General features: G+C 32.0%; 1 protein-coding gene across 1 annotated transcript; it reads left to right on the top strand.

Moving 5' to 3' along the window:
- The first annotated feature begins 2 nt into the window (after positions 1 to 2).
- On the top strand, positions 3 to 2,887 carry LOC112490643 (uncharacterized). Its single transcript, XM_048468697.2, has 3 exons — positions 3 to 72; positions 1,024 to 1,095; positions 2,210 to 2,887. The coding sequence occupies exons 1-3, from the start codon at positions 3 to 5 to the stop codon at positions 2,734 to 2,736; spliced, it is 669 nt and encodes a 222-aa protein (XP_048324654.1). The 3' UTR covers positions 2,737 to 2,887.
- The last annotated feature ends 13,394 nt before the right edge of the window (positions 2,888 to 16,281 follow it).

The following is a 16,281-nucleotide window of genomic DNA, read 5'->3' as shown; positions in this document are numbered from 1 at the left end:
AAATGGAGCTTACTCTGCTGAGAAATGGTAATCGTGGGCCAATTTCACTCTTGGTTAGGTCTGGTTGTACAAGTAGGCCCATCACAGAATTTGAAAGCCCAATGTTCCAGTTTAGGCCCTAATGGGGTCCAAGAATCTTACTGGGCTATCCACATCAAAGGTAGAATAATCGGGATCAATGTCGTACTTTTAGTTAGGTCTACCATATTGGGTCCCGTAATATGTTTTGAGTGTCGTCCTAATCAGAAAGGTGACGCTGACTCAAAACTTTCGTCTTGTTTTATGGAAAATAATAATCAGGACAACAGCATTACTAAAATATCACACTTTTATTATAATATTAATTATTTAAATGCATGGAAAACCCCATTAAGAAAGTTTGAAGCGCACCATTAGCTAATGAACCGCACCGTAATTGAACACGTAGAATCCAATTGAGTAATGGAACGTAATGCAAATGATATTGGGTGAATTTTGTTATTAAAAAACCTAAAAGTCAAGTTTGTTCTTATATTCTGGGGCCTCCCAACTCACATAGATTAAATGATGAGGTGGTTAAATTGATAGTAAAATCAATTATGGATTGGAGGACTTTCTCTCACCTAATGAATCTTCATTGTGTACGTTCTCAAGTCCATTTTTATTTTCACAATGGAACATCCACAAAGCAACCGAAAGCTGGTCCTCAAATTGGTCTAAACCCTCTTTTCTAATTGTCCTTTTTTTTTTTTTTTCTTTTTCCTCCTAATAATGCTGTGGACCAACTTTTTTAAAAATATATTATATATATATATATATATATATCTAATAGTTTGTTATTTTTTATATTGGTAAATATCATGGTTTAATTATCTATAACTAGTTTATATTAATTTTTCAACTATTAATATATTGTCACATCATTTATTATATTAGCTACTAAATAATTATAGCATTGAAACATGTTATTTTCTTTTTTTTATTGTGGATCTACATAAATATAATGTATTGAAATTTACTATGTCCATAAGCTTCAATTAACAGGGTCTAGCAGCATTCTTGCTCCAATATATGCTGCTAATGCTATGTTTGATGGGAGGGAAAAATGGAAGGAAAGTGATGTGAAAATAGAAAAATAGAAAGATACATATAAAATCATTTGTTTGGTTGATAGGAAGGAGAGAGGGAGGGATTAATCAAAAGAAGATGGATGGTAATTAAGCCATCCCAAACAATCCCTTTAATTTCGAAGGATTGAAGGGCATGGAAGCGTTTTGGTGGGGTTAACAAAAATTTTAACTGCCACTCAAACATGCAACCTCATCGATATTCTTACTTTTCATCTATATTAAACAACTAATTCATTTGAAAATGGCGAAACTATTATTTTCTAGTGTAAAAATTCAAAATTTGAATATTCTTACTTGATATATAAAACAAAACAAACAAACAGAGAGGATGAATTCTGAAACATCAATTTTATCAAGTCATTGGCAAATGCAAGCAATCAGTGATAATGCGTTATGCCTTCTTTTATAAATAATTATTTAATGGAATGAAAGTGAAGAATTAATACATTAAAATAAAATCTTACAGAAAGCTCTTTTTTTCTTTTCTTTTTTTTGGGTAGATTCTTAATTACAGAAAGCTGTTGGTCGGTCGCCTCGAGACCTTATAACGACATTATATGCACCCTGCGCTATTATTTAATGATTATATCCATAAACATTGACATGAAATGTTTCACCTCCTTTCAAATTAACAACACCAATTATATATAAAGCTGTTTTTAAATATATATCTATATATATAGATAGATAGATAAATAGTCAAATTTTAAAATTCAGTTACTTTAAAAAAAGTCCATATACATATGATAGGCTTTATATACACACATAACAAATAAAAATAGATTTGTTTATTTGAAGGGACATATTTGGGCAGCCTTCCAATGCTAATTTGACCCCTTGTAATAAAGTGGGGTCAGAAAAAGGAACTTAGTATTTGACTGTTAATCTACACGAATCAATAAACCCCTATTATTTATTATTTTTTGTTTTTCCATGCAACCCACCACATCCCCACAATAGCCTATATAAACCCCCACATTCTAACAAACGCATATATTCATTTTCTACAACCCCAAAAAAAAAAAAAAAAAAAGGAAAAAATTCTATTGAAAACCACAACAACATATATATCTTATTGAAAACGACCTTGCTTTTTTAAGAGCTTAGGAAACTGGCAAACCTCAAAGCAAAAATTCTGGAGGAAGAAGAAGACTGCAACACAAAGGTGTTGACGGTCCTCTATGAAGCCTTGAGCTCGAAACACGGTCGTTTTAATGAGGTGCACCGTTTTTTGTCATCCTACATCGAGTGGTGGTTCCACGGCCCGCCGTCCCACTCCCACCGGCATTTGAAACGCTTGCTCACCGGTTCACCATCCGACGACTTGTCCTTTGCTTTCGTTCCTCTATCCGTCGTGGCATTCGGATCAACGGTCCTCGTCGAAGGTTACGATCAAGGGAGCTCCGTTTCATGGGTTCATGCTTGGACCCTCAATGAGGGGATAATTACTCAGGTGAGGGAATACTACAACACTTCCGTTACCGTCACGCGCTTCGAGGACTCCAACGGTGTTGGAGCGGCGAGCTCACCGGAAATTAGGTCACGGTCAGGTGGTGGGAAGTGTGAGAGTGTTTGGCAGAGCAAGCTAAGCGATGAGTCCGTGCCTGGTCTAGTCTTGGCATTATAGTGGATGTGACAATGTTAACCTAACAAAAAGCTTGACTCTTTCTAGTCTTCTAAGTGTCAATGAAGTAATTGCACGTCCTTTTTATAGACGTGTAACATTTACCACTCTGTCTACTCTTAGCCTTTGATAGGTATGGGTAGTAGTAATATTATGTAGGTCGCTTTGTGGTTTTTTTTGTGTGTGTGTGTGTGTGTGTGTGTTGTTGTGGTGTCTTGAGTCGTACTTGTAATTCGAAGGTTTGTGAATGTATAATAGTAAGGTTTTATATTTGGTTGAATTCGTTTTTAATTTGGGAGTTTCTGCGTGGATTCATGGACGTAATTGTCAGTTAATTTAAAAGTACTTAAAATTAAAATCTTGAATATTTATCACGTCGTTGAACCATGTATATAAATATTGAATAAGGAAAAGGTCAAGTTTCGAAAACCGTAGTCCTTCATTTTTGTCGTTCTACCAAATTCTGGTATTTGTTTCTTTGGTTGAAACAAGGCCTAGCTACTTAGTCGTTACATGTAATGTTGAACATGTATATTCCTATATGTGTGCAAAAGAAAAATTTTGGTCTTTTTTTCAAATCATGCAACTAGCTAAGATTAAATATAGAAGGAACCATTGAAATAAAACAAAATAATAAAATATAAAATTTGAGGAATGTAGGGTCTAAGAAAAAGAATAATTAAATTTCTCTTTTTTTTTTGGTCCATTTATTTGTCTTTTAGATGGATGGTAGGGAAATGAAATATATATAATTTTAATTAATAAAACTTATTATATGTATTTTTTTGTTAAATAAACTGAAAAGACACTTAATTGGTCGGGTCACGAATGCGTTAGAAACAGTGGACAAATGACATTAACTATCCCTGGGGGTTAAAATTTAATTTCCATATTGTTGTTATACGTACATACACATGTTATATATTTTTGTTTTCTTTTGGGACTTATCAAAGATTTAACCTACTTTTCTTTACCAGAAAAAAAAAAAAAAAGATATAACCTATTTTTCATTTGTTTTTTATAGGATAACCATTAATTATTTTCTTACTCTTTCTTTGCTCGTAAACTCCCAATGAAATTAAAAATGGCACCCATCTTTTAGAATATAAAAAGCAAATAAATTTAGTGCTCCATCTTAAATTATATTAAATTTTTGTTCCAGTTTTACACAGTATATTATTTGTTTTTTTTTCAAAACTAAAAGTTATATTAATCCTTAATTTGCAATAATATAACCATTTATTACCTAGGAGATGTTAGGTATACAACTAAAACTATCTCACTTTCTTGCAGTCAGTCCCGCCAAATGATATCCATAATAGAGTATATCAGCGAGTTTACTATATATATTTTTTTTTGAATTTTATTAAATAATTTTTGTTCTGAATTTGCAAAGTATATATTAACTTATTTAAAATTAAAAACTATATATTAATCCTTATTTTAAGTAAAATTATAAAGTAATCCTTAATTTGAAATAATATAAGAGTACTATTATTTATCACTATTTATCAACATCGATATTAGTACCATATAAAAAAAATGCTAGTGTAGAAATGGTTATTGACAAGACTCATCCTAGAAACCTTCACAGAACTCCCTATTAGTGATATCTAGAAAAGTTCCAATGAGCAATCCTTAAAAAAAATCCAATGGAACCTCATCCAACTATGGACAAACAACACAAGCAAATATCTAATAATACTTTAATATATAAAAATAGAATTACAACAGCATGCAAGTCCATAACTATAGTTAGCATCTACAGCTCATTATACTATAGATCATTATTACACATACATAATAGGATCACTACTGTGTCCATAATTTAAGGCAGATAATTCTAAAAGTATATTGAAAATTATATAATACAACTGATACAAATAATTTTTAAAAAATAAAGATAAATATTACTGCTGCTGTGAAAAACACACAACAATAAATGATGCATGAAGTTAATTATATGCTAACTGTCTGGACTTAGGAGAACAAATTTAAAAACAAATAAAATGTGAGATAATGATACATCAGTGAGTGGTATAGTGCAATAGAAAAATAGTGTTTTATTTTTGTAAATTTTTTTATCAAGATCTTTTGTTCTACTCCTTGAAAAAGTTTCTCGTTTAAAATTCATTTCACAAAATCCAACTTGTACCCCAACTCAATATGATAAAACTAGTACTTAAATAATGTAAATCAATGACCATTAAAATATTATAAAGTAGACTAATCATGATTTAAATATTGAGCATAAAATAGTATAAACATAATTTCAGAAAATAAATATGAAAAGTGTAGTAAAATCATAAACATCAGAAAATCCCAGTAAAATCATAAATATCATAAAATCGATAGTATACTCAGAAACATAATTAATATATCATACGATATACCTAGTATTGTCTAGTGGTGCACGACATCTTGGAACATCATCAGATAGTGAAAAAAAGGAAACCTATGGTATAAACCCAGCTCACAACCCTTAGCATTCTAAAAGCATCATGACAATACAAACATATGGGCTGAACTCACATCATGACCCTTAGTATACGAAAGTTATCATGACAATAATAAATCTGTGAGATAAACCTACTTCATGACCTTTAGCGTACTACAAGTATTGTAGCAAACTGGTGTGTTATAATATAATACTAAACAGAGACATTCTATTTTATGATATGCCAATTAAAAATAACATTATAATATTCATAAAACAATTTTTCCAATATCATATTTTTTCAAACAATATTATACCATAAAACACAATTTAATATTCAAATGCAACTAAATATTTAAATATTTTAAAAATTCTTAATCATCATTTCGTGCCAAAACATAAATATCACAATGAAATATATATCACCTTAAATCATTTTTAAGCATTTAAAAATATAACACACTTAAAACATACTTTAAAATATATAATTTTCAATTTGCTTTCTTAAAATTAATTATTTTTCAAAAGGACTAAAACATCGATTTAGGTACCAAAATATTTTTCATGACATCCTCGAATACTATGGGACAGTAAAGAAAAGGAACATGTAAGATGAACCGACCTCACGACCCTTAGCATCCTACAAGTATCGTGGCAATACAAAGCTATGGGGTGAACTCATCTCATGACCTTTAGTGTACAAAAGTTATCATGATAATACTAAACCTGTGGGATGAACCCACCTCATAATCCTTAGCGTACTTAAGGCACTGTAGTAAACCTGTGCACTATAATATAATACTAAATAGAGACTGGTATTATTTGATACACAAATTAAAAATAATAGTATAATATTCATAAAATGATCTTTATAAGATCATATTTTTTCAAACAATACCATAAAGCATAATTTGATATTCAAATTCAACCATTTATTTAAACATTTCAAAATTTTCAAATCATCATTTCATGCCAAAAGATAAATACCACAGTGAAATATATATAATCTTAAACCATTTTTTTAAGCACTTAAAAATATAAAACACTTAAATAAGATTTAAAATATATAATTTTTCAATTTGGTTTTTTAAAATCAATTATTTTTTAAAAGGACTAAAATATCGATTTAATTACCAAAATATTTTAATACTAAGATTCACAAGTTTATGAATTCATTAGAATTTGAAACCATTAAAAATCGTATCAAAAGTCACATGCAATAATAACACATATATAGGAAAACCAATATACATACATAAAATAAACATTTAAATCAAACTATATATATATATATATATATAAATAATATCCAAACCATATATATTGTACTAGCATGCTCAAAACTATTTAAAAATATAACCACTCATTGATGTTGCTGATGCTCACTCCTACTCCTTCCTATAGTCACTTTCAGATTCAATACGGGGTGTCTATAATATAAGAAAATATTTTTCAAACTCCAACAATTAAATCAAAGACATTGGTGTTACCAAATATCTTAAAATAATTTATACAATTACAAAATTACATAAATTGGACATCGAGCGATCCAATTATACCGCGAACCTTTAGGATCTAATACCTAAAATTATGATTTTTCACCCGAATGCCAATTTTATAAAATTGAACCTTTCAGTAGGTCCTATTAATACCTAATGATATTAGACTAACTTCAATTTTGTCCAATTTAATCAACTTTTGTCCAAATACATTTTACTTTTATTTGATATTTAACTAATTGATTCAAAAATGAAAAGAATTATTAAATGATGTCTAAAATTTATAAACTTTATATAAACGAAAAGCCCAAGAGATAAAGAATACATTGGTATGTTCACCTCGGTTCAAAAGTGTCACCCATGGCCAAAAACTTGTCGAAAACTCAACCTAACTTCCCATTGATAAATCTCTCAAACCATGAGAATTTTTGTCAAACACAGCATGAGAATGATTCAGAAAGTCCAAAAATGAGAGAAAGAGTATGTGGGTCAACCTGAAATGGCCTAAAAAATCTAGCCAACTTTCCAGAAAATGGATTGGCACCACCACCAGCTTCGAATGGCTGATCTCGACATGTTTGATAATGGATCGCTGTGAAATTTTTCCATCGAGGTCAATTGGAGGTGAGTAACGTGCATGGCTAGCGCATGTAGCTTGTTAGTGGCCAGCAAGTGAGAAAATGACAGCGAGCCTATGGGTGTGTAAACGGGTTTGAGTTGACTTGGTTTGGACCCCTAGGTTTGGAGAGAGGTTTCTCAGGTTTAAGAGACAAAATGGATTGTAACATCACGTCCCAAAGTACAACAGAAGTTTTCCAACTTTGACCGAGGGTTACCGTTGACTGTTGACTTTGACTTTGACCGTTGACCGAAGGGGTCAAAAGTTGACTTTTTGATTCGGATGGAATTCTAAGTTGACTAAGGTACTGTTACGAAGTACACGTTAGCACGAGTTTGTAGACTAGTATCACATCGAAAACGGAGCTACGGTTTGAAAGTTATGAGCAAAATAAGTTGAGGTCCAAACTGTCCAAGGGGTGCCGGAGTTGACTTTTATTCATGCAAAGTTGAGCTTTGACTCATGCATGGTTGTGAAGTACTCGTCGATACGAGTCCGTAGACTAGCGGCACGTCCGATTTGGACATGTGGTTTGAAAGTTATGGACCTGTAGAGTTTTTCAAATATTGTATTATTTTAATATTATTTTTAAACATGTAACGATGTGCCACGTGTGACTTAATAAATGTGACCATGTGTCACCATGTTGAGATGCCACATGTCAACCATGTTTAATATCATATTATTTTATTATTGTTGTTTTATATAATAATATTATTAAATTATTTTATTTTATTTTATTTTCCTTTTTCTTTTTCTTTTTCTTTTCTTCTCCCCACGTGGGGAAAAAAAGGGAGGGGGGGGGGACACGGGGGGAATTTCTTCCTTCTTCTTCTTCTTCTTCTTCCTTCTTCTTCTTTCTTCTTCATTTCCTTTCCTTTCTCCCTCTCGGCCTCACCCTTTTTGTTCTCATCGGCCACCGGGAGGATCCACGCGCCGGCCACCATCCAAGACCACACGCTGGTGAGCTCACCAGCCAAATTTGGCGGCCGGCCGGCCGGCGAGGCTCCCAGATCGGGCCGGTGAAGTCAACGGCGGTGAGTTTAAATTTTCCGGCGATTCTGCCGTATTCCGACCAACCCAGTCCAAATTAAACCTCTTTTCCCCCTATTTTTGATTTTCTGATCCCAAATATGGCCTCCAATTTCCAAAATTCGAAGCGGTTTGCAAGATACGAGGAATTGAATCTCGGCCGAATCTTTCCGGCCAAATTCCGACAGCCGCCGGTCGAATTGAGCTCAATGGAGGTCGGTAATATGATCCTCATCTCACAAGCTTTCCATAGACATATAATTTGTTAATTTTGGATAACGTTTGTGTTTAACCCCCTGGGTACCGGGTATTATTTACCTGAATAAAATATTAAATTATTTGACTGTGTGTGAATTGTGTTCTAGGAGCATGGGTGAGTCGTGGAATTGATCCCATGGAGGATCTTAGGTTAATTGCGTGCTCCAAGTGAGTGACCCACCTTTAAAAAATATTTTTGGGGTAATTAATTATATTTATGTGGTGTTAAATTGATATCTGGAATTTGTGCTCATGTGGTGGAATTTAAATATAATCGGGAACAAAATATTATTTTATATATATATATATATATTTTTTTTTTCCATTGATGCTAAACGGAATTTTGGGTTACTAAAAATTTCCCGATTATTATTTTATTGTGATTTTATTGTATTTATTATACATGAGCAAGTATTTTCATTAATTAATTGTGTTTGGATTTTTATATTGTTTTTTGGCATAATTGATTTAAATATTGTAAGGAAAATATTTGTTTAATTTGGTGGTTTAATTTTATAATTATGCCCGTGGACTATTATTTGTTGAACCTCGTATTACGAAAAAAATTATTGTTTTATTGTTATCGATGTTTTCGTACTGGGTTTGTTAAAAGAAAATATGTGTGATGGTAAATGTGAAAATTGGTATATTTTCCACGGTAATTTGGAAAACGGTACGGTTATAATTAATTTAATAATTATTTTAGACGCATTCATACAGTATTGGTGTTCCAGTGTATATGTGGTTAGCGCGCAAGTATTATGTCTCCCGTGAGTTGCCATTGGACCGAGGGCAGGCAAGTCTTATATATTGCGCATCAGCCGCCCCCCTCCTTGGCCGGGATGACGGTTTCAGCAGCGGTACTGTTGGGACGCCGAAGTGCCATTTGCAAGTTTCTCTCTTTAATCTCCCCGCCAGTCGGTGCTCGGGACGCTGGGTATTGGAGGGCATCACTGGTATATGGTGTGGTGCGTCAAGTATAAGTTTTCGGATAAAGAAATTTCAAACCCCAAAGTGTTTAAAAATTATTTATTATATTTTATTACATTTTATTTATATTTGGAGTATTTATCTACTAATTATTAAATTGTTTGATCCCTTGGTTTTCGGGAAATACGAATATCGGGTTTTGTGAAAATGTTTTAAAAAGGAAACATTTCCAACGGAGTGAATAGTGAGGGTTTTGAGAGAAATTATTACTTTTAATTGTTTATTATTTATTTATTTATTTAATTATTGGTATTAATTAAATTCCTTTATTTGTTATATTATTAATATTAAAAGTGTTCAGTAGATAGGGTCACTCACTGAGATGATTAGCATCTCATATTTTTAAATTTCGTTCCCCTAGGTCTAGGTTGGGAGACGTTGATCATCCGGGGCGAGCACGACGTCAGTTCATTGCCGAAGGTCCAAGAAGTATTTCTTCCATTTTTCCTCTCCATCTTGTATTGCTTCCTTATCTGTCATTTTATTAATTCCACATTTATTGTATAATGCTTTGTATACTGTATTGGACGTGTAGTTATTATTTATGCACTGGGTTGCTGTTATTCTTTGGAGTGCTGTAAATTTGTGGAATCAATTTGTAGTATTGTGGGAGGAATAAGGGGATGAATATAGAAGTGTGTTTTCAGTGCAGGAAATTTGTGGTAAGTCCTACCCTTAGGGGAGGTGCTGCCGGATTTTCCGTTGGAAGGTTCGGTGGTATTTCCCTGGGATCAGGGCTTGTCTAGGGTTCCGGGGAGGAATCTTGGATGGGTCCTGACAGATATTTTGGATTTTTTTCACTGTTGGGCACACTTTTTAACACTTATATAGGGTCTTGGGATATTAGCAGATAAAAATTCAAGACTAGTTTGGATGCTGATACAATACTAATGTTTAAAACTTTCAAAAACCATAATTTTTTTATCCATAATTTGGAATTTAGTGGCATCAAACTATGAACTCATATTGAGGAGATATACAAAATAGTATACCGGTTGAACCAAAATATTGACCATATAACAAGTCAAGCTTGAGACCCACAAATGGTCCAATTGGTCAAAGTCGATCAAAGTTTCAAAATTTTGGACACCTTTCGAGACGAGATTTTACGGTTATGGATGGTTGTTGCCTATTGTGGTACCCAACTTCGCTCATAATAATAGCCCTTGTGCTATATATATTCAATTAATAAGATAATAGTTGTACCACACGTACCAAGTTGTTTACGTGACGTAACAAAATTGATAGCATGTTATTGTTTTATTAGTTGAAAAATCAATATAACATAAATATAAATATGTAAGTGAATATTTAAAGAGATAAGTAAAAATAAATATAAAATTAATAAAATAATGATACCTCACTTTACCACATTATTTGGGTAAACAACTTGTTATGTATAGCATTGATATGATAATTATTAAGAATAATTGATATTCATGGCAAAAAAGAAAATGTAATTAATATTAGGGCAATCAAATTTTTTGTTTTTACCAAATTTTTGGATACCACATAATTAATAAGGTTTATTATGAGTTGACATATTAATATAATCTAAAATTGCGAAAAGTACTCAGTAACATTAATTGGTTTTATTTTAAATATCTCATTTGACTTTGTAAATTTTCATTATATATACTAAGTTGAGAGACATTTAATTCAAATTGTTGAATGAGATGCATTTTTATAAACTTTTTTAATTTTTATCATAATAAATTGATGACATTAATTACACTTTAATACATTGTACTTTGACTACAATATTGGTGTGATGATCCATCCCAAAATTATAAATTAGAATTTAAATTTTATTTGGTTTGATAGCGATTGACTAATTAGATTGTAAGTGGGCTCTAAGTTTGACTGTTTGTTGGTTAAAAATTTTGGGTAGACTAGTGCACTGTTGTGTAGTATTCGTCGATATGAGTTTATAAATTGATGGCACGTCTAATTCTAAGTTATTGTTAGAAAGTTATAGTTCTGCGAAGTTTTTAAATATCAATATTTTACCTGTGCCCGTACCAGTCCAGGTTTTTATCTTTTAGTGGATCCAAGGTCTATATATGCCTTGAAAACTGTCTTTATTAAACAAATTGAAAAATACTCAAAAAGTCTCAAAAACCCTTCCAGACCCATGGAACCCGAACTGTGTCAACTCGATTTATTTTAACATCGAACCATGTCAATGACGCTTTGACCCATTTTCCATCATCGGTGACCTACACACACCGAATAGCTAGCAAGGCCGATTGCTGGCGACCAAAACCCCCAAGTTTTCAACCGATCCACTTTCAAATGTGCCAGGATTGGCCATTCAAAACTTTCAGTCGCAACCGTTTGGGTTTCCTCAGGCTTAGCCATTTTTCGACTGTTTTAGCTCGACCCATACCTTTCTCCCCCTTATTTTGAACACTCTGAATCCATTGGTACCCTCTGTTTTTATAACGCTCACTCAGCTTCCCTTTAGGCGAAATGCTTCCCTACCGATGCATTTTTACATCTCACAGCTTCAATAGATTGCTTAGCCCCGTTCATCTTCTACACAAGAGTGCTCGATCAATGAGCTGTTTTTTTTTTGTAAATTTGGATATCATTTGAGAATTTTTCTATTTTTAGATCAATTAATTTAATACCGGATAATTTTGGACTGTGTTTAAACACAATTAGATAAATTAGACAAAATTAAAGTTGGATTAGTATAATTAGGAGTGATTGGGCCCACTAGAAGGTTAATTTCATTAAATTGGCCTCTAGGTGAAAAATCTCAATTTTCAATATCAGATATTTAAGGTTCACAGTATAATTGGATATTCGGTACTTAGTTTTAAAAATTTTAGAGTTAATAAAATTATTTTAGGATATTAGTACGCACCCAATGTTATTGGTTAAATTTTTAAAGGCTAAGAGATATTTTATTATTATTTTAGGCATAAGGGACAGATATTGGAGGCCATCTGATAGAGAAACTATTTTAAGCTGTGATTTGTGAGTGAATTTTTATTTTTCAAAAATGTTTGAGGCTATAAATATGTTTATGCAATTTTATTTTATAAGTACAAATTTTATATAATTTTATTTTATGCAATAAATGCCTTAGATAATTTATTATTTTATTTTCTAGATTAATTGAAGAAGTATTATGGCAAAAATATATTTGATATTTGTTTATAAAAATATGAATATAGATTATTTGGATATCTATTGTTATTATATGATGGTAGTTGTGGCAAAATTTATATTTTTGGACAGATGGTTATTAATTATGAAATTTATGGTTTACGAATTATTGTGTACCATTAGCTTACCTTGGTTGTTGCATTTGACGAATATTGATATGTGCTATACTCCTAATGCCCACTGATCACGTGTTTCATTGAAGTTGGATGTGAGGTCATAGCTCTGCTGTAACATTCCATCCCGAAGTATATCGGAAATTTATCAAGTTGACCGTCGTTGACCTAAAAGGGTTAAATTTTTACTTTTTGATTTGGTGAGAATTCTAGATTGACCAAGGCACCATTGCGAAGTATGCATCGACCCGAGTCCATAGACTAGTGACATGCCTGATTTGGACATGTGGTTTGAAAGTTACGGACCTGTAAAGTTTTTTTGAGACAGTCATTACTATTCATCAATCTATGAGTGTGCGTGTGTGTAACATTATAAAGGGTGCCATGTGTCATGACAAGAAAACGACAAAAAAGTGCCACATTTCAGACAATTAAATATTATATTATTTTATTATTATTTTATATTATATTATTATTTTATATATTTATTTATTTATTTTCTTTTTTTCTTTTTCTTCTCCCCCACGTGGGAAATACCCATGGGACTTTCTCCTTCCTTTTCTTCTTCTTCTTTCTGGAACCCTCTGGAGCTCTCCCTCTCTTCCTTCCCTTGGGTCATCCTCCTCCCTGTGCTGCCATCAATGACGGCCGGAATAAGCATCACCTCCATGCCCAGCTGACGACCCATCATGCCAGCAATTCCATGGTGTTCGCTATTCATCAAGACGGCGGAAGACGCGCCGGAAGACCCCATAAAAGCCAGTGGTTGGCTTCCTTTCAATGGGTTGGATTTTGGCCGTTTCCGGTCAACTTTTGGTCGTCTCTTACTAATTAGAGCCTTCTGAAGACGATGGTGATCCCCGTTTAGCTCAATTCGAGCTCGTTTGGTGGCACACCAAGAGAACATACTTGACAGCATTTTCTGACAGAAATTCTGGCCACCACCGACGAGTTAAGCTAAGTTAATTTAAATATTGGTAATCTATGTCTCTCAAGCTTCTATTTGATATATAATATGTCAATTGATTGTGGGTATTTAGAATTTTGTTATTTTTGGGCTAATATTTATAAATGTTATGAATTTGAATAATTTATGACTATATGTATACGGGTATATATATATATATATGTGCAGGGGTACACCAAATGTGAGGTTTTGACATGTTTTAGAATTCTCAATGCTAAGGTGGTTTAAATTTTGGAGGATTTTGAGTCTATAAATGAGCAAGGTTCCTATATATATATATATATATGCTACTGGTTTATAATGCTCGAGAGAGATTTTCTTTGTCCTTTGTTTTATCGTGTTTAGTTGTTGCTTGTCTTATGGAAGTGATAGTTGGCAGCTCTTTAGAAGGGCAATGTTAAGTTCCTTTGTATTTATGGGGATCTTGTTGTTAGTGGTGCTGAATTAATAGGAGCTTAAGTTGGGGTATATATAGTAAGATGGTATGGAGGAGTTATTGTACTCTATATGTGTGTGTATATATATATATACACACACACATATATATATATATATATATATATATGTACACTCAATTAAAAGTTCACCAACGGAAATGCTGTATGGGTACCAGGAAGTTTTGGTTGGCATTTGAGTTAAAGTGGGTAATCAGAACATTTGAAATGCTTGTATACTGTGTACTATAGTTATGTGAGCATAATGCCCAACTTTAACTTCTTAAATTTATATATATATATATATATATGCATGTACATTTACATGAGACATATATATATATATATATGTATGTGCATGTACATATACATGAGACATATGTGCATGTACATATACATGAGACATATATATATATATATATATATGTATGTGCATGCGTGTGTGTGTCTGTGTGTGTGTGTGTGTGAATATGTATATATATATATATACTTAGTACATAAAAATATTTACACATATTATATTTTGTATCATTCAAATTTTTGAAGAATATTATATATCTTTTAAATTTTAAAAGGAATTGTTATTTGATTTAAATGTCTTATTTTTATGTGATTTAAATAATGTACGATTTTTATATTGTTTTGGTGAAAATTGGTTTCATGGATTTGAAGAAAAATATTTATTTAAAATTTAGTATTTTTGAAAAATATATTTATGCATTAATAAATTAATTAATTTATTATTCATAAATTTGATTTTATCTTATTTTATCAAAACTCATTATTTCAATAATACTATAAAAATTTATAGTTTTTAGATGCACCATACACATATCGGTGTTCTGTTGTTGTAGATGTGATTAGTGTACGGATGGAGTATGATGAGCGCACAGGTTGTAATGTCTCCCGTGAGTTGCTATAGACCTGAGGGCAGGCAAGTTTATATAGTGCACATAAACCGCCTCCCTCCATGGCCGGGATGACGGTTTAAACAGCGGTCCTGTCGGGACGTCGAAGTGACCATATGCAAGTTTCTCTTTTTAACCTCTCGTCAAACGGTGCTTCGGACGCTGGGTACCGTAGAACACCACTAGTATATAGTATGTGCATCAAGTATCTTTTATATATATATATATATATGTGTGTGTGTGTGTGTGTGTGTGTGTGTGTGTGTGTGTTTGTGTGTGTTATATTATAATATATTATGTTGTATATACCACACCGTACGGGGGATGACGATCCGATGTGTCCATGTAGAGCTAGTCTCATAACTATGTTGCCTACGAGTCCAGGAGATTGGACGGCCAATGTAGGCAACTATCCTAGACTGTATTGGTATTAAAATACCGACGACAGCTGGAATCATAATCATGGATCACACAGCATATTAGAGAATATCGTTCGTATCTCTGATGCGTGTGTATATTTTATAATATAATTTTAGTTTTAAAATATTATTTTACCTTATATTATCTTATTTATTTATAATCTGGTTTTCTAATATTATTATTATTGCTATTATTATTATGGACACGGTAATTGCTATTATTATTTATTATGATTATTTTAGTAGCAATTTCATTATTTATTATAATTATCATTGCCATTAATTATCATGGTTGCCACCATTTTATTATTGGCATTTTGTGATTATTATTGTTATTAATGTTATTATGATGATTATTATTATTATCCTTATTATTATTATTATTGGTATTATTATGATTTATTATTATTATTATTATTATTATTGGTATTATACGGAAGCCTTCGGGGCAAGTATATAAGCTTTCGGGCAAGTGGATAAGCTTATGAGCAAGGGTGAAAGCCTACGGGTAAGTTATAGTATTATTATTATTAATATTGTCCTATTTTCTCTTGCTTACGATATGAATTGGAACTTTGTAAAATGATATTAATATGTAGTATGCTACTAAGTGGGTGGTGTGGGCGAGCGTGAATGTTTAAAGATATATTTTGGTTGTTTATTTAGTAAATTGTTCCTATTGCATATACATATGT

This window comes from Ziziphus jujuba, chromosome 10 (genome assembly GCF_031755915.1).
Source record: "Ziziphus jujuba cultivar Dongzao chromosome 10, ASM3175591v1".
Classification (NCBI taxonomy): Eukaryota; Viridiplantae; Streptophyta; class Magnoliopsida; order Rosales; family Rhamnaceae; genus Ziziphus; species Ziziphus jujuba.
This window is presented reverse-complemented; position numbering and strand designations above follow the sequence as displayed.

Bases quoted from the DNA above. Each gene is read 5' to 3' on its own strand.
- LOC112490643 (XM_048468697.2), top strand. From the start codon at position 3: ATGGAGCTTACTCTGCTGAGAAATGGTAATCGTGGGCCAATTTCACTC. The intron at 73-1,023 runs GTAGGCCCATCA...TTCAATTAACAG, and splicing joins GGTTAGGTCTGGTTGTACAA to GGTCTAGCAGCATTCTTGCT. The intron at 1,096-2,209 runs GTGATGTGAAAA...TGCTTTTTTAAG, and splicing joins GAGGGAAAAATGGAAGGAAA to AGCTTAGGAAACTGGCAAAC.